Source organism: Lemur catta, chromosome 2, assembly GCF_020740605.2.
Source record: "Lemur catta isolate mLemCat1 chromosome 2, mLemCat1.pri, whole genome shotgun sequence".
Classification (NCBI taxonomy): Eukaryota; Metazoa; Chordata; class Mammalia; order Primates; family Lemuridae; genus Lemur; species Lemur catta.
Window position 1 is genome coordinate 123,787,756 of NC_059129.1, and position 25,030 is coordinate 123,812,785.

General features: G+C 40.9%; 1 protein-coding gene across 1 annotated transcript; it reads right to left on the bottom strand.

The window, feature by feature from the left end:
• Positions 1-595: 595 nt before the first annotated feature.
• IL22RA2 (interleukin 22 receptor subunit alpha 2) lies at positions 596-24,527 on the bottom strand. The gene is made up of 5 exons (XM_045542318.1): positions 24,426-24,527; positions 22,278-22,413; positions 17,079-17,257; positions 1,805-1,974; positions 596-787 (listed from the first exon to the last, which is right to left on the bottom strand). The coding sequence occupies exons 1-5, from the start codon at positions 24,484-24,486 to the stop codon at positions 638-640; spliced, it is 696 nt and encodes a 231-aa protein (XP_045398274.1). The 5' UTR covers positions 24,487-24,527; the 3' UTR covers positions 596-637.
• Between the last annotated feature and the right edge of the window lie 503 nt (positions 24,528-25,030).

Here is a 25,030-nt window from a genome sequence, read left to right on the forward strand (position 1 = left end):
TCCTTCAATATTTAGATGTTGATAAACTTAATTCAGATATTAATTTGAGATCATGAGAATTTTCTTTTCAAATATTGTTCTTATTTACAGAGAATAGAATTTAAAACAAAATTTTGGTTCATTAAGTAGAAATTTTTCATAAACATATAAAAAGTATACTCACATAAAATAAAAATGTATGCAAAAATATTTTTTTCATGTAAAACTTTTAAATGGCATATGTGTGTCAATTTAACCGGCTCAATAGAGAGTGAAAAATGATTGCTCCAGGACTAAGTCTGTAATGCTATTTTTAAAAAATTATTTCAATATTTTATTAAATGGCTTGGTTCTTAAATTTTTATTTTGCTGTCTTAGGAGAATTAAGATTGTTATCAGGGATGTTACATACAGAAATAAAGTTCTGTATTTCATAGAGCCCTATATTCTCTGCTGCTTCTTTAAATTCTAATTTTTGGGGGGGTATTGTTCAAGTATAGTTTACAAATGAAATATAAAGAAATAAAGAATGGATAAACAATGATGAACACTGCTTTAAGAAAATATGAAAACAGTTTTAAGTAAGATCCTTCAGACATGAGCCACCCCGTGCCGGGGGAGCTTTTGATTGCCATGTTGCTGGACACTCCATACCCCTTCATGGAATTTCCACACAGCTCTCTTCACTCCTCCGACTACTTCTGTCTAATGTGGGCTGATACATTTCCGCCACTGCACAGTAACCCGAGCGAGGTGCTAGAGCTTTGATTTCAACAATTCTGTGAGCCCCTTCATACACCTTTTTCTCCTGTACACAAGGAAAAAAAATCAGATGATGAGTGCTTGCCAGGAAGTCACTGCTCTATTTTTGTTAAAATTAATAAGGTGTACATGGTCATGGTAGCACATGGTCGCTGTGGTAGACGGGTTGTAGGGTTCCTTCCCAGACACATCCTGCTTCCCCAGAGTCCCAGGCCATAGCCTGGTAAAGGGACAGGCCAAGTGGCCTTCAGGTGCTACATGACTCATCCCTGATGACTGACCGACCCTGTGGTCAGCGTCTCTTTTTCCAGATTTGAACTATGCAGCAAGGAGAATGGAGTAGATGCACAGAGATAACTGTAGATGTGCAGCCTGTGGCCACGGAGAGATGGGAAGTCCAACAGACAGGGCAGGGTCCTTCAGAGCTCCCTACCCGTTTCCCCGTCCCAGTCACAACAAAGCCTGCCCAGTGCCATTTCCTGCTCTGGGGGTCTCTGAGATGGATTGTCTATCTCCTAATAAAACTCCCCCCCCGCCCCTCCTCTTTTGTATCTAAACAAGTTTGAATGGGGTTTCTACTACTTACAACCAAAGGAATCCCATCTTACTTGGGCACCAAAAATGGAACATTCAATTATCCACCAAACCCAGATATAGGCACTGATGGCAGAATAGAATATCATAACAAAATTGATGTAAATTTATAATGCTGTGATTCAAAAGCTACTTTAAAATAAAATGTGTAAAGCCCATAAAAATGAATACTCACGGTCACATGAATTAAGTATTGTTAATACCAATCTTTAGCTATGCAGGGAAGACCAAGCAGAGACAAGCTGAGGTACTGAAAGGCACACACACGTGCACACATGCACAAATACTGATGGGGATGTGAGCACTAGCTGTTGATCAATGATGGTAGAAGTTAACAAGGAATTTTAAAAAGATAAGAGAAAGATAAGAGGAGATAGCGTACCAAAAGACAGAACATGGAATATGGCCAAAATGTTAGTTAAATAAACAAAAGACAAAATACTAACCTTATCAATTCATCTGAACTTACCTTTTCTAGTGAATTGTTAATTATAAAAACACGGTATACTAGTTCATAGTAATTTTCCATAGATATGTTTTTCCCCTTTTGGTCTCTATATGGCAAATTTGGAGCACAGAGAGTCACCAACAAAGATCCATTCACTTGGGTTATATTCATGACCGGGGGATCTATTTTTGCTAGAGAAACAAGAAAATTTGACAAATCATTAAAAAAATGTATTGCACATGGACACATTATGCGTAATGACAAATCATCATTAAATTCCAAAATCTGTCAAAAATCATTATGAAGAGATATCGTTGACATCTAAATCACAAATGTCTGAGAAGTTTCTTTGACTATAACTTTTTATTCGCAAAGACTGATAATTTCTATTTCAGTTTTAAGAGGAGATGTATTAATCATTTTCATAGTCCTCCATGATTGTTTTGGAAAATGAACCATGAAAAGTTATTCGAGGGGTGATCATAGAGAAAGGCAAATATTATATTGGCCTCTAAGGACATAAAATTTCAAAGTAGCTCTAAAACCATTTGAAGACTTGTAGCTATAAAATTAATTCAGCAAGATGATGTCATGTCCTATGGAACAACATTGGAAGAATCAAAGGAGAGGATTTTTGGTTCATGTATTTTGTTACCAATAATCAGATCATTAGCAACTAGGAAAGAGAATTATTAATAGATAATCACGTTAATTGTCCCCAGAGTCACTATATTGCTAGGTATGGATTTGGTTGTTTCCTTGTTTGGTATTTATTATAATTTTCTGTTTATAGATTTATATCTTTTATAATTCTTGAAAATTAGCCCTTCTCTCTCTCTTTCTCTACACACACACACACACACACACACACACACACACACACACACGTTTTTCTTCTGGAATTTCAATTCATCATCTGTTATAATTTTTTCTTCTGTTCTCTATGTGTCTCAACCTCTTTTATTTGTTTCATCTTTTTCTTCTCGTTGTTGCATTTTGAATGATTTCTTTAGACTTGTCCTCTATGCCACCAATTTTCTCCTCAATCATGTCTAATCCGATCTTTAACCACCCATAAATTAAATTTTTAAAAAACTTCAATGATTACATATTTTTCAGTTTTATGGGGTTTATTAGATCTTTTTCAATCAATCTGGTTTTAAAACCAATAATATTTTGTCATCTGATTATGTTTTTATCTCCTCTGCTATATTATTAAACATATTCATTTTATTTTGTGCTTCTTACATTACAAATGCTTGAAATGCTGGCCAGGTAGGGGCTTGTTCCTTCCAAACTTACTTATGTTGATCTGGTGCTTGTGTTTTCATTGTGAGCATATGTTTAAAAGTTAGACTTTCTTTTTTGTAGCTTTGGTTTTAATTTTTAATTTTTTTTTTTTTTTGGAGACAGAGTCTTGCTCTGTTGCCCCAGTTAGAGTATAGTGGTGTCATGGTAGCTCACGACGTCCTCAAACTCCTGGGCTCAAGTGATCCTCTTGCCTCAGCCTCCCAAGTAGCTGGGACTACAGGTGCACCCCATGATGCCTGGCTAAGTTTTCCATTTTTAGTAGAGATGGGGTCTTGCTCTTGCTCAGGCTGGTCTCGAACTCCTGAGCTCAAGCAATCCTCCCACCTTGGCCTCTCAGAGTGCTAGGTGAATTTTTAAATTTTAAATAAATTTTTTATTGACCTATAAAATAGATACAGATAAATAAATAAATTATAAAGATTTGGCTCAAAAATCTTTATAATAAACACTCTTGTATAGGTACCACCCAGATCAAGAAACAGAACATTACAAGCAAGCCAGAAGCCTCCTTTATGTTTCCTCTAATTACTCAATTCCAGAAGATAGCCACAATTATTCTGACTTCTACTGTCATATAGATTAGTTTTGGAATCATGCAATATACACTTTTTTTATGTCTGACTTCTTTCATTTAAATATGTGTGCAATAGGGGGAATGGTCTGAAAAAGGGTAAAAATGCTTTCTGTCTCTCTAAAACCTCATCCACTCCTTTTGGGAATTAAAACCTGCATCCCTGTCCTAGTCCAGTGGTTGGGAGAGACAGGAGAATGTCCTTTGTTCTTTGAACCACAGGAGATGGCTCAAGGGAATTGTCCAGACAGCCTTGGCCATTTTTCTGAGTAAGTTCCCTGGTGTGCATGCCAAAACCCATGATTCCACCCATTTTGGAGGGTTTGAACTTTCCAGCTCTCTGGTAGGGCATTTGTTTGGAGCCCTGTAGCAGGACATTTGTTTGGAGGCACCATTTGGGGTGGAAGCCACGAGGTTGAGTGGAACTAGTGAACTTGGTTCAGATTTGGAGCTCATTTGCAGTTCCCAGGGAATGAGGGGACCAGGCCACCCATTTGGGGAGGGTTTTGAACCTTCCAGCCCTGTGGCAGGACATTTGTTTGGAGGCTCCACTTGGGATGGTAGAGACACTGTTTGGGGTGGCATTTGTCCCCTTTGGATTCCCATGTGATTGATAGGCCTTGGCATTTTAGATTGTTTGTGTTGGGAATTCCGTATATTGTTTGTGTTTGATTGTTTGTGAGACTTTTTCTAACATGGAAGGCTCCATTTCTGTTTCATCTGAAAGTCCCTTGGGAGGAATTTTGGTTGAATGGTCAACTTATAGCCATGAACCTATATCTGAATAAAGAATGATGTATTATTGTAATACCACCTGGCCAATGTACATGTTATGGTGTGAGGAGAAGTGGCCATTGAATGGAACCTTAAATTATTATATTATCTTACAACTGGAATTATTTTGTCAAACACCAGGTCAATGGATGAGATCCCATATGTACAGTCTTTTATGTAATTACATAATAAAGAGGCTGAAAGGCCTGAGACAAAGTTAATGGTACAAAGGAAACCTCCACCCATAGTCGGGAAGGGCAGCCAGATCCCAGATAACAAAATTGAGGAGGAATTAGCCAGGTTACTCCTTATGAACGCTTTCAACCCAAATTTCATCACACCACATTTCCCACCATTGTACCCCCCTGGTGCCCTCCATCACTGGTGGAAGGGCCCATGGTTGGGGAGGCTGGGACTGATTCCTCAGTCCTATGACCTCCGAATTATGACTTGGAAGTGGGAATGGTCTCCCCCTCCAAGATCCAGCAGGGAACTCAATTCAGCCAGAGGGCAGCCATAGCTAGAACAGGGTGATTACCGTCGTGGCAGTACCCATAGGAGGTTTGAATGTGCAAGGACAGCTGGCAGGGTATTATTGGACTTGCACCCCATTTTCCACCTTGGATTTATTGAATTGGAAAAAGGCAAACCCAACTTACAGAGAATGACAGTGTTGTTTACAACCACTTTGCCATGCACTGTCCCACTTGGGTGGACATACAGACCTTACTGAATATATTACATACTGCAGATGAGTGTAGACTAGTGATGGACAAGCCCTGCAGGCACAGTGTCTCCATGGCAAGGATCCTAATCAAATCCCAGACTCCAATGCGGCCATCCCAATGGCAGAACCAAACTGGGATCCTAATACTGACACAGGCAGGGTGAGAATAAATCATTACTGGAAGTGTATTCTGGTAGACCTCCAGAGGGGAGTGCCTAGACAGAGGAGTTTAAACAAGGTCCAGGAGTTACAACAAAAAGCTAATGAGGATCCCTCTGAATTTTTGGAATGGATCTATCAGGCATATTGGAAATATACTGATGCAGATCCAGACGTCCCTGAAGGCATGCACATGGATAATATGACTTTTATGGGGCAGAGTGCTCCAGCTATGACGAGAAGGCTGCAGTGCGTGGAAGGAGTAATTGGCATGAACCCCTCCCAGCTGGTTGATATCGCCTTCAAAGTACATAACACCAGGGAAAAACAGAAACTGAAACCTGTGCATGTTCTGTTATCTGTGCCAACCAATGGTCCTTTGAGACAGTCAAAAACAAAGGGTGGAAAAGGCCATCCCAGAGTGAAGCACAATCAGTGTGCTTTTCGTAAAGAGAAAGGACACGGGAAAGAGCACTGCCCAAAGGTGCAAAGGGCTCCAGGTAACAAGAAAACCCCAGGAAAGCAAATGGCCTTTCAAGTCTGGAACTCAGACGATCAATGAGGGGCCTTTGGTGATGCTCCCTGCCTCACTAAAAGCTCCAATCCAAATATCCCCACAGGAGCCCCGGGTAAAATTGACAGTGGAGACTCAATTAGTGTATTTTTTAATTGACACTGGAGCTGTCTTTTCTAAACTCTAAATTAAGTTCCATTACTGAAGACTCAGTGGCAGTTATTGGGGTGACTGGTTGGTCAGACCCAGCAACGACCCATGCTCCAACCTCTTGAGTGCCAACTGGGAGAACAGAAACTGAGACACAGTTTCTTATACATGCCAGACTGTCCAATACCTCTCCTAGGCTGAGATTTGCTAAGCCAGTTGAATGCCCAAGTAACCTTTACTCCAGAGAAGCAACAGCTCCACCTCCAGGTCCCACCTGAACCTGCTCTCTGGTTTCAATGTCTACTCACAGACAAAGTAGCAGCAAATTCTGTCCCCCTGAGGTCTATGAAAGAGTGAGTAAGGCCATACCGGCTGACAAGATCCCGGGACAGGCAATCACAGCCACACCAATGATCACTTTGTTAAAAGAAGGGGCCTCACGCACGCATAGAAAACAATACCTCCTTTAAAAGGAAGCATTGGAAGGAATCCAATCTATATTGAAGAGATTTCTGGAGCACAGACTAATTTGTCCCTGTTGGTCCCCCTATAGTACTCCAATTTTACCTGTCAAGAAGCCCCACACCCATCAGTATACATTCATGCAGGATCTATGTGCTATTAATGATATTGTACAAGACATATACCCTATAGTACTAAACCCGTATACTCTATTGACAACAATACCAGGTGACTATGAATGGTATTCAGTACTAGGTTTAAAAGGCAGTTTCTTTCACATTCCTTTGGAAAAGAAGACTCAACTTCATTTTGCATTTGAATGTCAGGATTCTGAGACTAGGATGACATCATAGTCTGCTGGACGATGCCTCAGGGATTTAAAAACTCCTACCTTGTTTGGTGAGAACTTGGCAAGAGACTTGTGGAAACTGCAATTGGATCAAGGGATTCTATTACAATATATGATGATATAGCCAGCCCTGATTATAACCATTGTCTTGCAAATACAGTGGCTATACTAAATCATCTAGCCTTAAAGTGTCACCTAAAAAGACACAGATTTGGACACAGTGGGTTACTTATTTGGGATTTCAAATTAGCAAGGGAACCCACAGCCTAATGTCAGACCAAAAGCTAGTCATCTTGAATCTTAAGGTGCCCAGAAATAAAGGGCAATGGCATGAATTCCTAGGAATGGTAGGGTTCTGTTGCATCTGGATCCCAAACCTTGGACTGATAGCAAAGCCCCTATATGAAGTCCTTAAAGGGACAGATGCAGAACCTCTGATCTGGACCACTGACTGTCAAAGTGCCTTTGAGAGACTAAAGCAGAGTCTTATGATTGCCCCTGCTTTGGGATTGCCTGACTCCCAAAAAGAATTTAAATTGCACATCATGAAAAACAAGGAATAGGCCTTGGAGTCCTAGTGCAGATGCTGAGAAACATCCCACAGCCAGTGGTGTATTTATCAAAGCAGCTGGATAATAACATGAAAGGATGGCCTCCTTGCCTCTGGGCAGTAGCAGCTACTTGGGAGCTGTTGCAAGAGGTCAAAAAATTCACTTTAGGACAACCTGTTGTAGTGTATGCACCCCACCAGGTTTTGACTTTATTAGAACAGAAGGGGGGTTATTGGCTGACTACAGGAAGACTGGGAAAATACCACGCAATCCTTTTGGATAATCCCAATGTGAAATTAAAGATTGTCTCTACTCTTAATCCTGCCACCATGTCACCAGCTGAAGAGAATGAGCCTCTGTAGCATGACTATTGAGAGGTTCTGGAGGATGTCAGTTCTAGCAGGATGGATCTGTCAGATCAGCCAATACCAGAGCCAGATTGGGACCTTTTCATGAGCAGTTTTATGGACAATGGACAGCAAAGGGCTGGATATGCAGTGGTTGAGGAACAACAGGTGCTAGAAGCAATGGCATTTTCACCTGTGACTTCAGCCCAGAAAGCTGAGCTGATTGCTTTAACCAGAGCTCTTCAGTTATCCAGAGGGAAAAAGATACCTTTTCAGGATGGGTAGAGGTTTATCCTACCCAAACAGAGAAAGTGTCTGAAGTCACCCAAATCCTTAGAACTTATTCCAAGGTATGGACTCCCTCCATACAGAGTGATAATGGACCCTCTTTTATATCAGAGGTAACTCAGCAAGTAAGTAAAGCCCCTATATCTAGAATGGAAATTATATGCATCCTGGAGACCTCAATCTATGGGAAAAATGGAGAAAATGAATCATAATTTAAAGAGGACTATAGCAAAATTAATGCAGGAAACCCACCTGAAGGTGGGATAAGTTATCGCTGCTCACCCTCCTCCAGATAAGGGTAGCCCCTAGAAGTTGAGCCCCTATGAAATGATTTATGAGAGACTCTTCCTAGCACCCCGAGGTAGGTATGGTAATATAATCATAAATGAAGAAAACAGAGTAAAGCAATATATTTAACAAATAAGTCAGATACTAACCACTATACATGCGTTTGCCTGTTTAGGTCCTTGCCTCAGCTGGAAGCACCCCTATACCCCTTTAAACCAGGAGACCGGGTATTAGTTAAAGCTTGGAAGGAACAAGGACCCGAACAACAACTGACAAAAAAGTGAAAGGGATCCTGTGAAATTCTTCTAACAACTCACCTCTTTGAAATTGTCAGGAGTGAAACCTTTGTCCACTCCACCATACCAGAGTAAAGAGGTGCCCCAGGGAAGAAGAGGATCCCAAACCTAGTGAATGGGCCAGGCTTTATGCAATCTAAAACATCTGTTTAAGAGGAAGGAAAAATGTACAAACCTTCCATTTAAAACATTGCCCCAATTCAGCAGGAAGTAGCTCAATGACTATGTCGCCCATCCTCCCACAGATATGGAAGGGTAAAATTGACAGTGGGGAATATGTAACAGGGGGAATGGCCTGAAAACGGGTAAAAATGTTTCTGTCTCTCTAAAACCTCCCCTGTCCTAGAGTTTAGGACAGAAAAGGTAGCTCCAGTGTCAATTAAAAAATCCACTAATTGATGTACAATTTAATTTCTTTTGGAAATTAAAGCATGCATCCCTGCCTCAGGCCAGTGGTCTGGAAGGGTAGGGAATGTTTTTTCTACAGGAGATGGCTCGAGGTAATTGCCTGAGTGGAGGTCAGGAGATTGTCTTAGCCAAAGATGAACCAGAACCATCAATCATAGTTGAACAGCAATAGCCTGAAGCTGAAAACCTCCCCTTTAAAAGCTCTGTATTCCAGGATGTTGGTACTTTAAGATGGGAGTCTGACAACCTCCTCATTTGCCAGCAAATTAATAAATTTCTCTTTCCTCTTCCTCATTCTGCTGATGTGGCCTCTGGGACAAGTGCTGAGCTTTTGGTAACATGTATACAATATAGTTATGTAACCAGTACAGGCCCCATTTTGAAATTTTCCTGCCCGTTTCTCAGTGAGGAAATACTGACCTTTACCCTCTTTCTTTCCACCAGGCACTCCCTTGTTCAAGTGCCCTCATCTAATTATGTGCTTGTTTAGAAGTTCCAGAGACTGTCTCCAAACAATCCAGACCTCCACCAGATTATCTCAAGGTAATCTCCTGGATTAATACCTATTAATTTATAGATAAACAGCCTTTGTGATATCACTAGCCCATTCACCATTTGGACAATAATTCAATATAGTCATCATGCTGACCAGCACCTCCTTGCCACTCCTGCATGCCCTTCACACCAAGTTCCCTTTTTAAATCCCTACCTTTAGCTCAAGACTTAGAAGGGCTTTCTCTCAGGCATGAGCCTTGGCCATTTACCCACTGCTGGCTCTGGTCTTTATTACAAAGACCACAATTACTCCACTGAACTGCACCCTAGACATAAATCAAATGACCATATATGTATTGTGTTACTCTGAATTCTGGTTTAAGATTTGGCTTTGCTTCTACAAGGTGTTCTGTGGCACCAACAACCTAGCACAACTTTAAGTTGATGTTTTCTGAAACATGACAATTGTAAATGTATTTGAATCTCAAACCTTTATGAATTTAGAGGACACCTGATTCCTAACAGAGTCAAGACTGAAACATACACATTTGTTTTCCCTCTTTAGCAGAGGACTTTTCTTAGTTTGCCCTTGTAATGAGAGTGTAGCCCTCAGAGGGCCTAAGATTTTTATGAGAATGTTAGTTATAACTCCCCGCCTCGTGCTAAATTATTAGTAAGACCTGTCTTTTGTCTTAGGAATGTCTGTTACCACCCTGGGTCTAGTTACCAAGTTGGGCAAATGCCCTCAGGGCAACAGGGACTTCACTATGTTTATCCTGTTTTTGCCTAGATTTCTATTAATAGTTACTTTGTTTTGGTCCCTGGGGATTTCCTTTATTTTCTTTCTTGCTCCTCTGTAGAGTCAGTTAAATATGTTATATTTTATCCCGAATTTCTAGGTGTTCTGGAAAAGGAAGATTCCATCCTCTCCCTACCCCCAGGGCTATTTAATTTGCAACCAAAAGTTGTTAATCCACTTCTCAACTATGTTGGACATTTTGCCTTATTGCTTGAAAAAGGAATTCCTCTTTGTTTACACCTTAATCTTTCAAAGGGGTGAATTTAATCCTATTTATGCTTACCATCCTCCAAATTCTGCTGACCATAGACTTCTTTCCTACCACTTGCAAGGTGAGAAGAATGAGTCACTGCTCAGTTTTCTAGGAGAGTATGATGCATAATTAATTTTCTCCTTGATAAAAAACATACGTCTAACATTCTTGTGACACATTTAGCACCCAAAAAGCAGTCTTTCTTTTGTGTGACTCAGGTGTATATCCTTACTTCAGTTGGTAGAAATTAGTTGAAAATAAATCCTGGCAAGATTAAATACCACTGTATATTTTTTCCTCACTAAAATATTTATATTAAAGCTGAATAGTATTTGCCCTTTCTGGCCCAAGCTGTAATTATCACAGAATTTTCTTTTAATCGTGTGTGTACAGAATCTGTCCTTTGAATGTATCAGTTCATCATCCTAGATTTTAATTGTTTAGTGTAGTAGTTAATCTTAAATGCAGCTGTCACTAACTTTTTATGGTGAAGCACTTATTTCAGGTATTGGCCTAGAGTTATCAGTGAGCTGGGCTGCAGACCTCACAGGGGCTCCTGATCTGTGATGTTGGACTTTGTAACTGAGTGACCATTCTTGACCTAGTCACTCGATTGTGATTGTGTTACAAATCCAGTTCAAGATTATTTGATCTCACATACTTGGTGACCGCTCCCTCCTTGAAATATTTTCTTCCCAAGGCATTCGTGAATATATCAGTCCACAGATTTCCTCCAACCTCTTTGGTTATTCCTTCTAAGTCTCCTTTTAACATTTATCATATTCTGGCATCTTTTGGTGAGATTTCCTTAATACCTGCTCTTACTCAACTCTGCCTCTCATTCAATACTTTTCCTAGGCAATCTTATCAATGCCCATTTTACTGTATGCAAATGACTCACAAATTTGTGTCGCTAATAGAGACCATACCTTGAGTCCTGGATCTGTATAAATATTTCCCTTGGAAGTCTCAAAAGCATCTTAAACTCAACATATTCAAAACTGAACTCATAATCTCTATTGTTAATATCTTGCATTCCACTAAACTGCTCTTTCATCAAACCCCATCAAAAACATCTCAGTGATTCATCAAGCTGTGCAAGCAAGAAACTTAGAGGCCATCTCTGACATGTTCTCTCTCACCACTATATCCAACCTATCACCAGGTCCTGCCAATTTTTCTTGCTAAATGTCCCTCCAATGATAAATTTTCAATAGCCCTTTCCATTAGCCAAATTCTGTCTCTCATAGACTATTATAGTAACCTACAACTTAACTGGATCCAGTCTGTCTTCTTTCTGATCTATTTTCCCCAGATATAGCCAAAGTGATCTTTTCAATACACAAGTCTGATCATGTATTCCCCTGGTTAAAAAATTACATTTTTCTAGAGGAAGTCATAACTCCTTAGAAGATTCTTATACCTGGCCTAACTTTCCAGTTTCATGGCATTACATACTCACTCCTGCATGCTCTTCTTCACTGTACCAGTTGTCTTTCAGTCCCTTATATTTGCTATGATTCCTCCTGCCACAGGGCCTTTGCAAATGCTGTTCCCTTTGCCTGGAATACTCTACCCTCTTTGTCTGGTTAGCCCCTATTCATCTTTAGATATCAGTTCAAGCGTCCCTTCCCCAGGGATACTTTTCCTGACATCGCTGGTCAGGTCCATCCTCGCCTACACTCTCATAGCACTGTGTATCAAGCTCTTTTTGTACCACCTGCCACAGGTACCGTTTTATGTTTGTTTGTGTGGTTATTTTATATCTATCTTCCCTGTTAAACATAAAGCTCTATGAAGAAAGAGACTTCTTTATGTCTGCTATGGTTGCCATATTTCTTCCAGGACATAGCACAATGCCTGGAACATAGTGAGTGCTTTATAAATACTTGTAGAATGGATAAAGAGGCCAGGGGATTCTTTAGTATGATTGTAGCCCACCCCATTAGAAAATAAGGCCTATTGCAAAACTCTATATCTATCTTTACCCCAAGAAATTCTAGGGTCAGATAATACTGAAGTCTTACTGAGCCTCAAATGCTCAGGTTTTTTTGTTTGTTTATTTTTAAACTTGCTTTTTCTCCAGATAGACACCTGGAGAAATCAGAATTTCGTAGCCTAAGATAACAAACATCCTGCTGCTCAAAAACAGGTCTCGTGCATATAGTTGGCTCATTAGTCTATATCACAGACTTTAGGATCATGCTGTCCTAAGACTGTAGAGATGTGCTTTTCAAAAATCTGTTCTTGAGAGAGCATCAAGAGCTGTGGTAGCAGAGGGCAAAGCTGGAGTGTGAGGAGATAGCTGAGTGGGCAGGGCTCCTCAATATTGTTTCAGCAAGAGTAGCTCCAATTTTAAATGATTATAGACTAGGTTTCTTATTCTTCTACTAAGAGGTCCTGAAATAAAATGGCTTTTTAAGGGACATAGCCCAAAGAGTGTTTTTAATGTTCTTTTTTAATTGAGGATGGTCAACTTGAAGAGACACAAACCTTTCTTAACACTATTACAATTTAAATAGAATTGAGCCAAAGCCTTCCCTCATCTCAGTCAATGTCTTAGGCTATTCTTACCTGACTGGTGCAGTGAATCATACTGGATGAGGCTTTCTTTGATGAATAAATTTGAACTCGAGCCCATTTCTAGGCTTGAATATAGTAATATATAATAATCAAACTACTCTGCAAATTCCCCTCACTGGTGTCTATCAGCTTAATCATGAAACCTCCTATTCTTCAACTAGAGAATTGCTGCTTGAGTGTATTGGCCTTAAATCTCAAGTTATTCCAAGAAACAATGTGATATATACCATGGATTGATTTGCTCAACTCCTGTTCCACATTCCTGCTAATTGGAGAGTAGAAAACAAAAAACGACTTTTTCTGAGTTCCATTGCATCTAGTGTTTTGGGCATGATTCAATTATTTTGGGTCTCACTGGACATTGCACCAGCTGGAAGAGGTATATGGATGGACCTCCTAAGTACTAAGATCCAGAATGTAAATATTTCTGTGACCATATTAATGCAAAGCAAAAGGCACCAACTAAAAGAAGGCCTTAAAAAATCTAGGTGTATATGGAATTGCAAGGGACCCATAATAGCCAAAACAGTCTTGAAGAAGAAGAGCAAAGTAGGAGGGCTCACACTTCCCAATTTCAAAACTTACTACAAAGCAATGGTAATCAAAATAGTGTGGTGCTGGCACAATGACAGATGTATAGATCAATGGAATAAAATTAAGAGTCCAAAAATAAACCACACTTTGATGGTCAATGGATTTTCAAAAGATGTGCCAAGATCATTCAGTAGGGATCATTTCAACAAATGATGTTGGGGCAACTGGATAGTCATATGCAATGAAATGATACTGGACCCTTACCTCACACCATATATAAAAATTAATGCAAATGAATCAAAGACTTAAATATTAGGGTAAAACTATAAAACTCTTAGAAGAAAGCATAGGATAAATTTTCATAATCTTGGATATGGCAAAGGATTCTTAGATATGACACAAAAGCACAAGCAACAAAAGAAAAAATAGATTAATTAGACTTCATCAAAGTTTTTTGCTTCAAGTGACACCACCAAGAAAGTGAAAAGACAACCCACAGAATGAAAGAATGTGTCTGAAAATCATATATCTGATAAGAGACTGATATCCAGAATATATGAAGAACTCTTACAATTCTAAAATAAAAAGACAGCACTCTGGGAGGCCAAGGCAGGAGGATTGTTTGAAGTCAGGAGTTCAAGAGCAGCCTGAGCAAGAGCAAGACCCCATCTTTACTAAAAATAGAAAAATTAACTGGGCATGGTGGTGTGTGCCTGTAATCCCAGCTATGCGTGAGGCTGAGGCAGGAGAATTGCTTGAGCCCAGGAGCTTAAGATTGCTGTGAGCTAGGCTGATGCCATGGCACTTTAGCTCAGGTGACAGAGTGAGACTCCATCTCAAAAAAATTAAAATAAAATAAAACGAAATAAATAAATAAAATAAAATAAAATAAATCTAATTTTTAAAATGGACAAAGGCTCTCAATAGATAATTCTCCAAGGAAGATATGAAAATAGCCAATAAACATATAAAAAGATGCTCAATAATCTTAATTAACAAGGAAATGCAAATCAAAATCACATGAGATACCATTTCATACCCACTAGGAAGGCTATAATCAAAAGGATTGGTAAGGTGTTTGTAGCAGCATTATTTATAGTAGCCAAAAGGTAAAAAACTACCTGAATGTTCACCAACTGAGGAAGGAATAACAATATATGGTGTATCCTTATAATGGAATACTGTTTGGTCACAGAAAGGAATGAAGTACTGATACAAGACACAATCTGGGTGGACCCTGAAAACATGTTACGTTAAAGAAGCCAGCCACAACAGATCACATATTATATGACTCCATCTATAACAGGGACTCTATAGAGAAAGTAGATTAGTGGTTGCCTAGGCCTGGGCGCTGAGGGAATGGGGGGATTGGAAAGTGACAGCCAAAGGATATGGAGTTTCTTACTGATGTGACAAAATTATTGTAAAATTGACTGTTACAGATGGTTGTACATGTTTGTGAACATACTAAAAACCATTAAATTGTATATGTTATAAGGGTAAATTGTAAGATGTGTGAATTATATCTCAATAAAGCTGTTTAAAAAATCTAAGTGGATACAGTGACAGCTTATTTCCCCAATGTTCCATAGCTGCTCTGTGGACAAAGTGGTTGTGTGAAAGGGAGGGAGGCTATATTTAGACTCAATGATAAAGGCTTCTTCTTGCCAAGTTTCGACTGACACTACTGAGTGCTCAACTTCCCAGTAAGAAAGATCAATGCTGAACCCCTAGTATAGTGTCATACTCTAGGGGCTCTCACCTGCTACCTGGTTGCAGGTAGATTTATTTTTGGTCCCTTCCAACAGGGAGGGGGCAAGAGACACTGGAATAGACACTCCTCTGGTTATAGACTTTTCTTTACTGATTCAATGCTTTTATCGGCAGATCCCCCCCCACACACACACCCATGGATGTAGTGAATGTCTTATTCATGGGCATGGTACCCGAAAATACATTGCTTATGACAAAGAAATTAAGTCAATGTGGAAGAAGTGAAGCAAGGTCTTATACCCACAGGAATATTTGGTTTTGTCATATATCTCATCAGTCAGAAATCTCTGCCTTTATAGGAAGGTGAAATGGAAAATTGAAAACTCAGTTTGAGAGATAACAGCCTGTGAGGTGGTGTATGAATTGGTTTATGCTTTAAGCCTGTGACTAATGCATGGTGCTGTTTCTTCCACGGACGAAATTCACTGATCTGGGATACAAGAAGTGAAATTGAGGGGCAACTCTCGCTATGACACATGGTAAACAACTCATGAAGTTTTTGTCTCCCTTACGCTTGACCTTTAATTCTTCTGGTTTATTACAAAAATGGTTAAAAAGAATTGGAAGTTGAGGCTGCCGCCTGACCCTTTGGGGCTTCTCATGCTATTTAACCAAAAAAAAAGAAAATGATGTTCTCGTATTTCTCTTGGGTGATTAGTTCTGATTATCAAGAGAAAACAGAGTTGTTATAAATACAAGGGGATCAGGTAGAAGGATGCTTGTTATCCTCTGATGTGCCTCTTAGAACTTCTATATTCAGTTTGGTCTTTCCTGTATTAACTTGACATAATCTTACATAAAAGTTTCCTGTATTAGCTTGACATAAGATTTGGAAAGACCAAAAGGATTCAGACTTCTCATGAATAAAGAACTGAGGTGCAGGCTAAAAAAGAAAGTGAATGTTGAGTTAATAATGTGGGAAGAAGTCATGAATATTAACTACAGCTGCATGACGAGTTGCCATTATGAAGATTATGATGAATACTCATATTTCCTTTCCTGTTCTGTTATGCATATCTTCACACATAAGCATTAAACACTTCCTTCTTTCTCTCTCCCTTTTCTCTACTATTTTATACAAGGTCTGTTGGTAATGGTTAGTTTTATAATATACATCTTAGATTGTAAGGTATTTTTCTGTGATTATAATTAAACTAGAAGAGGAATAATATCCTTCAGAAACGGATACTGAGAGAGCACTTTTGGTCTCCTCTTTTGGGTAGATGACTTAAAGTCTTAATTTCCTCAACAGAAAATTCTTCTAACATGAGTATTTTCAGGAACTTAACCCTCATGTTTGGGGAGGAACTAGGGCAATATGACTTCTTTTAAGCTGTTTAAAAATACTTTTTTAAAAAAGAAGGTAACAATGTGGCAGTAAGATAGAGTGAAGGCTCTGAAGTCAGATGCAGCAGAATTTGAATTCTGATTTGGGTAATTAAGGCTGTAAGACTTGAGCAATGACCAAAGCCTCTGTGCCTTGATTTTGAGGGCTGCAGAATGAAGATCATGAAAGCTGTCTCCTAGAGTTGATCTGAGAATTACATCAAATGAGATGATGGTGTAGACCTCGGCAAAGCACAGGGCCCGGTAGCTGGGCCAGGCTCTGAGAGGGGTATTCAAGGGCAGAAGAACAAAGACAAAGAAACTCCATGGAACTCACTTTCCCACCAGGGAGTGAAGCGCTGCGTCATGCTCCAGCCCGAGTGGCTCCCACCTGAGGCCGTCCTCACCCTCCCGTAATAAGGTTCCTGTATATTCGAGGTTTCATTGGTAAGGTCACAAAAGAGTTCTTGAATACCCCAGCAGCCTTCTTTACTTTTCCATTGTCTCTCTCCATACCTGTAGAAGGGAAAAGACAAAGATCTGAGTTTCTTTTTTCCATGGAAGGAGGCTTCGGTTTTTTCAGTCTATTAATTCTTTAGACTGATTGAAACCTGTCCTCTAATATCAGTATCGCTGTGAAAGCTTATGGCTACTCTTAAACATCTTTTTAAAAATTCCTGTTTTTTAGCTGTCTTAGTCTGTTTTCTGTTGCTATAACTGAATTCCTGAGACTGGGTGAGTTATAAAGAAAAGAAATTTACGTGTTACAGTTCTGGAGGCTGGGAAGTCTAAGGTCTAGGGGGCTGAATCTGGTGAGGGCCTCTCTCTGTAGAGTCCTGAGGTGGCATAGGCTTCACATGGCGAGGGGGCTTATGAGAGATGGCCAGACTAGTTTTTTATTAAATAGATCAGACTCACTTTTGTGGTAATTAACCCACTCCCTCAATAACACATTAATGTGCTAACCCTGAATGGATTAATCCATTCATGAGGGTAGAGCCCTCATCACCCAATCACTTCTCAAAGGTCCCGCCTCTCAACATTGCTGCATTGGGGATCAAGTATCCAACACAGGAACTTTGTTGCTGTTGTTGTTGTTGTTGAGATAGGGTCTTGCTCTGTTGCCCTGGTTATAGTGCAGTGGGATCATCATAGCTTACAGCAACCTCAAACTCCTGGGCTCAAGTCATCCTCCTACCTCAGCCTCCCAAGTAGCTGGGACTATGCCCACCACACCAAGCTGATTTTTCTTTTTTTTTTTTTTGTAGAGATGGGTTTCACTCAGGCTCATTTTGAACTCCTAAGCTCAAGTGATCCTCCCACCTTGGCCTCTCAGAGTGCTAGGATTACAGGTATGGGCCACTGCACCTGGCTGCAACACATGAACTTTTGGGGGACACATTCAACCCACAGCATTAATCAAAGTGCTGTCTTGCTGAAAGATGAACAATCTTGACACCTTCTGTCAACAACATAAGAGTTTGTATATTTTTAAGGCTTAGCAGTGTTTCTTCTGGTGTGTGGACCAACTTCCATTTTTGAGTACTTGCTCTCCACATCCTTAACGCTTCTGAGGTTTCAACTTTGTGGTTTTTCTCCACTTCTCATCAGCTTGCTATTGAGTAATGTGGCCGATTCTGAGAAGTCATTACCACTTTTCATCTCAGGTGATGCTTACCCGACACACATGATTAATCTCTTTATTGAAAATTGAGAGGAAGTTGTAGTGAGCACTATATAGGGACTCCTGTAATTAGAGGCTGGGAGACAGGGAGGGAAACCCACACAAAAATGTTGTGAGGCAAAGAGGCAGGTTGGTTGACTCAGCCTGAGACCACAAGATGGTGAAACAGCCAAAGGCAAGATTAAAGCTTCACTTCCTTACCAGTCAATCCAGACACATGCAATCAGGTACTGGTGGGGAACAGAGCAGAAATCAGAGGCTGAGGAGAAAGATTTCCCAAAATATTTGTTGAAGGACTTAAAATCTAACTTTATAGCCATACAATGAGGAATATTGTGGTATCTGTACTCTGTACTACATGACAGTAGTTTCATTATATCAGAGTTAAAGTGGCCCGGGTGCGGTGGCTCACGCCTGTAATCTAGCACTCTGGGAGGCTGAGGCAGGAGGATTGCTTGAGCTTTGGAGTTCGATACCAACCTGAGCAAGAGTGAGACCCCGTCTTTACCAAAAAGAAAATGAAAAAAAAAAAAGAGGAAAAAAGAAAAAGAATTAAAGTGAACCAACAACATATATTAAGCATAATTTGATGTTTTTAATTGTTATTTATTGATGAAATATTGTCTTTAACTTAACTGTAATGACTGACTTCTCTTTTAATACGATACCTCATTTTTTGTCCTAACCCAAATGAGACAGATATTAACAGGACATCCCATAAACTGGATACAACCAAAGTGAAAGTTTTCAAAACTATAAATCTGCCTTCTCCTACTGAAAATACCTTGGAGACAGGAATGAATCCAGGTATTCTGGGGTCTGAAATTTATATAATCTTGTGTTCATTTAGTGTTTCTATAACAGAATACCTGAGGCTGGGTAATTTATAAAGAAAAGAGGCTTATTTGGCTCATGTTCTGCAGGCTGTACAAGAAGCATGGTGCCAGCATCTGCTTGGCTTCTGGTGAGAGCTTTTCATCCTGTGTTATATTATAGCGGAAAAAGTCAAAGGGGAAGGGGACATGTGTGAAGAGGCAAAACTGGAGGGGCGTCCTGGCTTTATAACAACCCATTCTCATGAGAACACTCCCCTGGGAACTAATCCAGCCTCCTGAGAGCCAGAACTCACTCACTTTGGCAAGACTGGCACCAACCCATTCATGAGGGATCCACTCCCATGGCCAAAACACCTCCCACCAGGTGCCACCTCCCAACACTGCCATGCTGGGGACCAAATTTCAACATGAGTTTTAGTGAGGACAAACTTAAACCACAGCAGCTTTAAGAAAAAGAATTACATGCTGGGTATGGTGCCTCACACCTATAATCCCAACACTTTGGGAGTCTGGGGCTTGAGTCCAGGAGTTCAAGCCTGCAGTGAGCTATGATTGGGCTCCTGCACTCCAGCCTGGGTGACAGAGCAAGACCTTGTCTCTAAAAAAAAAAAATTTACAAATGTAAAATTCTTCCGTGGGGCCCTGAAGTTTAATCTTCATTAGCTTCATGATAAAATAGCTCCTAATCTGATTTTTACTTTGGACCACAAACAGGTCCACTTTCAACCTGTTTATACAGCCTAAAGGGAAGTATTAAAGAAGTATTGAAAGGATGGCATTGCTAGTAAACCATCTAAGAGGAAAAAAATCTGCACACAAGTGCAGCTTTGTTAGCTTAACCACTTGTGACTTAACTTGTTTTTTTTTTTTTTTTTTAAAGAACTTATTTTATAGAACTGGAACAGCACTGAGCAGACAGAAAAGGGCATGTAGGCCTCCTCCACATCTGCTAGACCACATTCTGAGAAGTCTGATAAACCTAGTCTAGCAGAGAAGAAAAACTACAACCATCCCCTGTTATAATTTTGCAGCAATAACAAATCTATCCTTTTTTTTTTTTTTTGAGACAGAGTGTTGCTTTGTTGCCCTGGCTAGAGTGAGTGCCGTGGCATCAGCCTAGCTCACAGCAACCTCAAACTCCTGGGCTTAAGCGATCCTACTGCCTCAGCCTCCCGAATAGCTGGGACTACAGGCATGCGCCACCACGCCCGGCTAATTTTTTCTATATATATTTTTAGCTGTCCAGATAATTTATTTCTATTTTTAGTAGAGACGGGGTCTCACTCTTGCTCAGGCTGGTCTCGAACTCCTGACCTTGAGCGATCCACCCTCCTCGGCCTCCCAGAGTGCTAGGATTACAGGCGTGAGCCACCACGCCCGGCCCAAATCTATCCTTTATCCCAATAAAAGCCCAAGCCACTCATCCACAGGGTCAGCCTTCCTTCTTTCTTTCTTTCATGCCATGCCTTTTACTTCCTTGGAAAGTAAAATAAACTTCTTGTTTCAAAACCTATCCTAATCTTTGAGTCGAGAATTCTTTCTCATCCCATGCTACACACTCCCCCCACCACCAAGTACCAATCTCTACTTCCTATGTGCTGAAAGCATGTCCAGCTATGTGAAAATCTATTTTTGTAATGGAGAAATCCTTATTGTAAAGATTTATAAGTTTTACAGTTGTTAGACAAACTATGTTGAGAGATGCTGCAGCAGTTAAAGACTGAGAATCTTCTGGGGACATTTTTTCTGAAATTAATTAATAGGAAAATCTGAGCTAGGTTCTACCCCATGCTATTGGGACATGGATGGATTTGTGGAATGAAAATTGTTATTTTATCCCATATCTGCATCTGATTTTCTGAATTTCTAGTGAAAACCCATGAAAGCTAAACTGTTATTATCTTCTGTCTCATGCTTAGCCAGATTTCAAACTATAACAGAGGAGGAAGAGCAACAAAAATTCCCAGGCAATGTGTGAGTGGACAAACCTGCCATTTTCAAATCAGGAGTCTCTGTTCCCAGGAAAGGAGTAGATTATATCTGAGTTGATTATATCAGGATTTGCCTGAAGATCACACAAGAGGAACATGCAGCAGCATGTTCCAGTTTGTGTTCAGGCTTACAGGAGTCATTAATTTTGGAAAAGAATATTCTAAATAGTAAATCCACTCTAACAAATGACTTTTAAATTAAAAATATATTTTATACACTCACTTCCGTGTTTGCCACAACTTCTTTTTCAACTATCAGTAGTTCACCTTAATTTGTAGCTGGCTCTATGAACAAACTTCAGTGACTCCTGTATGCTTTTTTATAATCTCCTCCCTTAACTAACCACGTGAGTTTTTTGAGTTGTCTCTTAGAATTAGCAGAAATTTTATAAGACAAAAGCATTTGAGATTCTCAAGGCTCCTGAGCAGGATTCCTGACACCAAGAATCACCATACCCCACACCTGCCCCAGGGCTTGTGGCTCCTCCTTGAAAAGCCCCATGACCTCTGTTGGCCGGCGAGTTGAATTTGAAATTATTTCCTCTCTTCTCTCAACAGATATCTTTTGCATTAACATTCCTTTCTTCCTCGGCAATCCTCGTTGTCTCAATAATTGGATCTTTGTTCAGCGAGCAACTGGATCTAGGCTAAAACCCCCTTGCAGTTTCCATAGCAAGTTGAATCCTTGTCATGTGTCAAACAAGTGGCTTCCAGCATTCATTTGACAAATCTGTACTGAGAGCCCACCATGTGCCAGGCACTGCAGTGGAGGCCAAGGCTGACCTGCAAGGTCTCCGTGCTGGGTGCGGTAGGGCTGAAGTGTCTGCCCGACAGGCTGCACATCATCGTGCATTTTGAGTCCCCAGGCAGAGTTCAGGGGAGACAAGTCACTTCTGTCCCAACCTCTGCTTCTTCTCAACCTCTCTAAACTGAAAAAAAGCTCAGATCCTAACACTCCATTGCATTCTAGAACATGCTATCCCAGCGGCCGTCTCTATCAGCTGCGGGAAGCTCAGTGTACTTACATTTTGTACTGCACAAAGTAGATGCTGCTCTTGCCCGTCAGCGCCCTCCCAGGCTGCCAGTGCAAAATGTTGTGAAAATTTCGGGACTGAAATTGGACCCTCTGAGGCTTCAGAGACTCATGGGCTGGCTGAGCTCCTAAAACAATAAGAGAAGGAAAAACACTGAACACTGAAATGAGCACCACTGTTACTAGCCGTAGTTTTCAATGAAATTCCTGCGTCAGGATTCCCTAAACAGCTGCTCTAAGTGGATGTGGAGGTGGAGCTCAGAAATCAACACTTTGGATCTTCAATGCAATGATTTTGATGCATGCTGAAGTCTCAGAATAATGTGTTCTAGATTATAAAAAGGTACTTTTACCCTCCCACCCTATGCCCCAAGCTGGAGAGGAAGTGAATAGCAGTTAAAAAATATTGTCCTTATTTCATTCCCAAATTGTGACCGGATGTAATGACTGAGACACAAGACCCACACTAAGGCCACTCATCTATCTTCCTGGGAGCCACTGTATTAGCGCTACTCTGAGGCAAAACTTGCCTGGGATCAATTCTCACTCCAGGACCTCAGTCCGGCATTCGGCTCCTCTTTTCTGAAGTTCTTGCTCAGTCTCTGGGCCCTGCCTCCAGGTAGTTCTGCCTTTGCTGTCCCACTTCTGAATGGCGGTTCTTACCTGCCTGCATCCTGGCTCTCAGCACCCGAGCATCATCGCTCAGATGAACCGGCCCAGGCAGGAGGGAAACTGCCCTCTGTCTGTGGATTTCTTCTCTCAGTTTTGTAATAACACCACTATCACCATCCCCAATAGTAATAACAACTCACTCTGCACTAGGCACTGAAGGGGCTTTTATCTGCATTAATTTATTTAATTTGCCCAGCTCTTCTATGAGACAGGTGCTATGCATTGTGGTCCTCCTTTTGTAGACTAAAAAACTCAGCTTTGGAGATGTGAAGAAACTTGCCCAGCAGCAAAAGGTAAAGCTGATTTTGTAGACTTTGTACCCAGGCAGTCTGACTCCAGAGCCTGCCTCTTACTGACGGCAGAAAACCAAGAGCAAAGCTCTGGGCGAGGCAGAGCAATTAGAGGCCGAGGATATTCTCTCTCCTCCTCCTGCCTCCCTCCTCCTCTGGCTCCTTCCCTGAACACTGGCCATATATGAACATTAGCTAGTATCAGGGACTGTGCTCAAAGCTTTACAATGATTTAATTCCCACAACCACCAGGTAAGGTAGGTATTTAATTCCTGCATTTTACAGATGGGGAAGCTGAGGCTTAAAGAAGTTGTGTACCTTACCCCACATGTTGTGTATCTGCCTGGGAAGAGGCAGAGCCAGGGTCATTTTGGTAGAGCTTGAATTCCTGCCATATTTTGCTAAATGAGTCCTTGTTGTTACCAAGTGCTAAAGGCATAGTCTATTCAAATCCACACATTTCTGGAGGATGGTGGCTTGAATTGTTTTTATGTATCAGTCGCTGGACAATGGTGCTGTCTTGGGAAGTGATTCGAGCCATTTACCCTGAGAGGTCCCCATCTGCTAACTTGGGATCCCAATGGCCTTGCTCAGAGGAATGCTCCACTCCCTTGAAGAGCTCCTCATGAATACTAGCAGCAGATTCTCACGTGGTGTGTAAGGTCCCTCTTCTGTGCCAAGCACTTCTCTAAGCACTTGGCATATATGGACTCTTTTCGTCTTCACAGTGACCTACAATCCCCATTCTAGCAATGAGGAAATTGAAGCACAGGAGTGTTATGTAAATTGCTCAAGTTCTCCTAGATAGTAAATGGCAGAGTTGAAATTCAGATTCTGATAGTCTGGCTTAGGAACATGTGCTTGTAACCACTATGTTACAGAGACACTTCAAGGCAAAAGAAATGGCGGGGGCGGGGGGAGATGGATGTACATTTGTCCTGTATGAAGTCTCTTGCACCCACCAGAGTGCCTCCTCTGTCGCAGGTACTCAGTCAGTACATGTGGAGTTACTCAGGCTGCAGACAGGAAATAACCCATGCCCGTTCTGATCATGTAGTGACATAAGAAAGCTAAAATCTTTACAAAGCCCAGAAAAGTGCCAGTGCCATTTCTAACAGTCCCTTAATCAGACTCAGATGATAAAGCTGTGAACAATGGAAAAGAAACAAAGCACTCACCTAACACACCAGTCAGGAGGACGCTGACGAGGACGCCTAGAAAGCAGTGTTCGGGCGTCATGGTCGCGGGTGTGACTGCTCAGGCAACCGGTGTTCCTTCAATGAGAGGGACAGCTCAGGACAGAAGAGGAAACTATAAAATCCGCAAGCAGAACATCCCTCCTGGCTTTAACCAAAGGCAAAGTGTTCCTCACTGCAATTACAGTTTTATTTTGTTACCACATTGTATTATTTTAGGAAAATTATTAAGAATCAAAACAACATTTGCTGTAAGTCACTTTTATGTGGAAGCTTGTTTCAGTCATTGGCTGTGGAAAGGCAAGACACTGAGGATGGGTAGAGCTGAAGGGCAGGGCAGGGCAGCGATTGTGCAAGTCGCACGCAGGTGAGTGAGTGAAACGACTTGTGAGGCCTTAGGAAGAATCTGGCCGCAAGAGGCAGAGAGGCTGCCAGGGACCAGCACTTGGCCCACAGGGTGACTTTGTGTACTATGCTTGGCAGTTACAGCTGTCAGGGCCCCTGGCAGTGGTTCAAAGCAGGTGGAGTCTCATGAATTCCTCTTTTTCCTCCCTTTTTGGTAGCTCCCCAATTAATCTCCCTGGTAG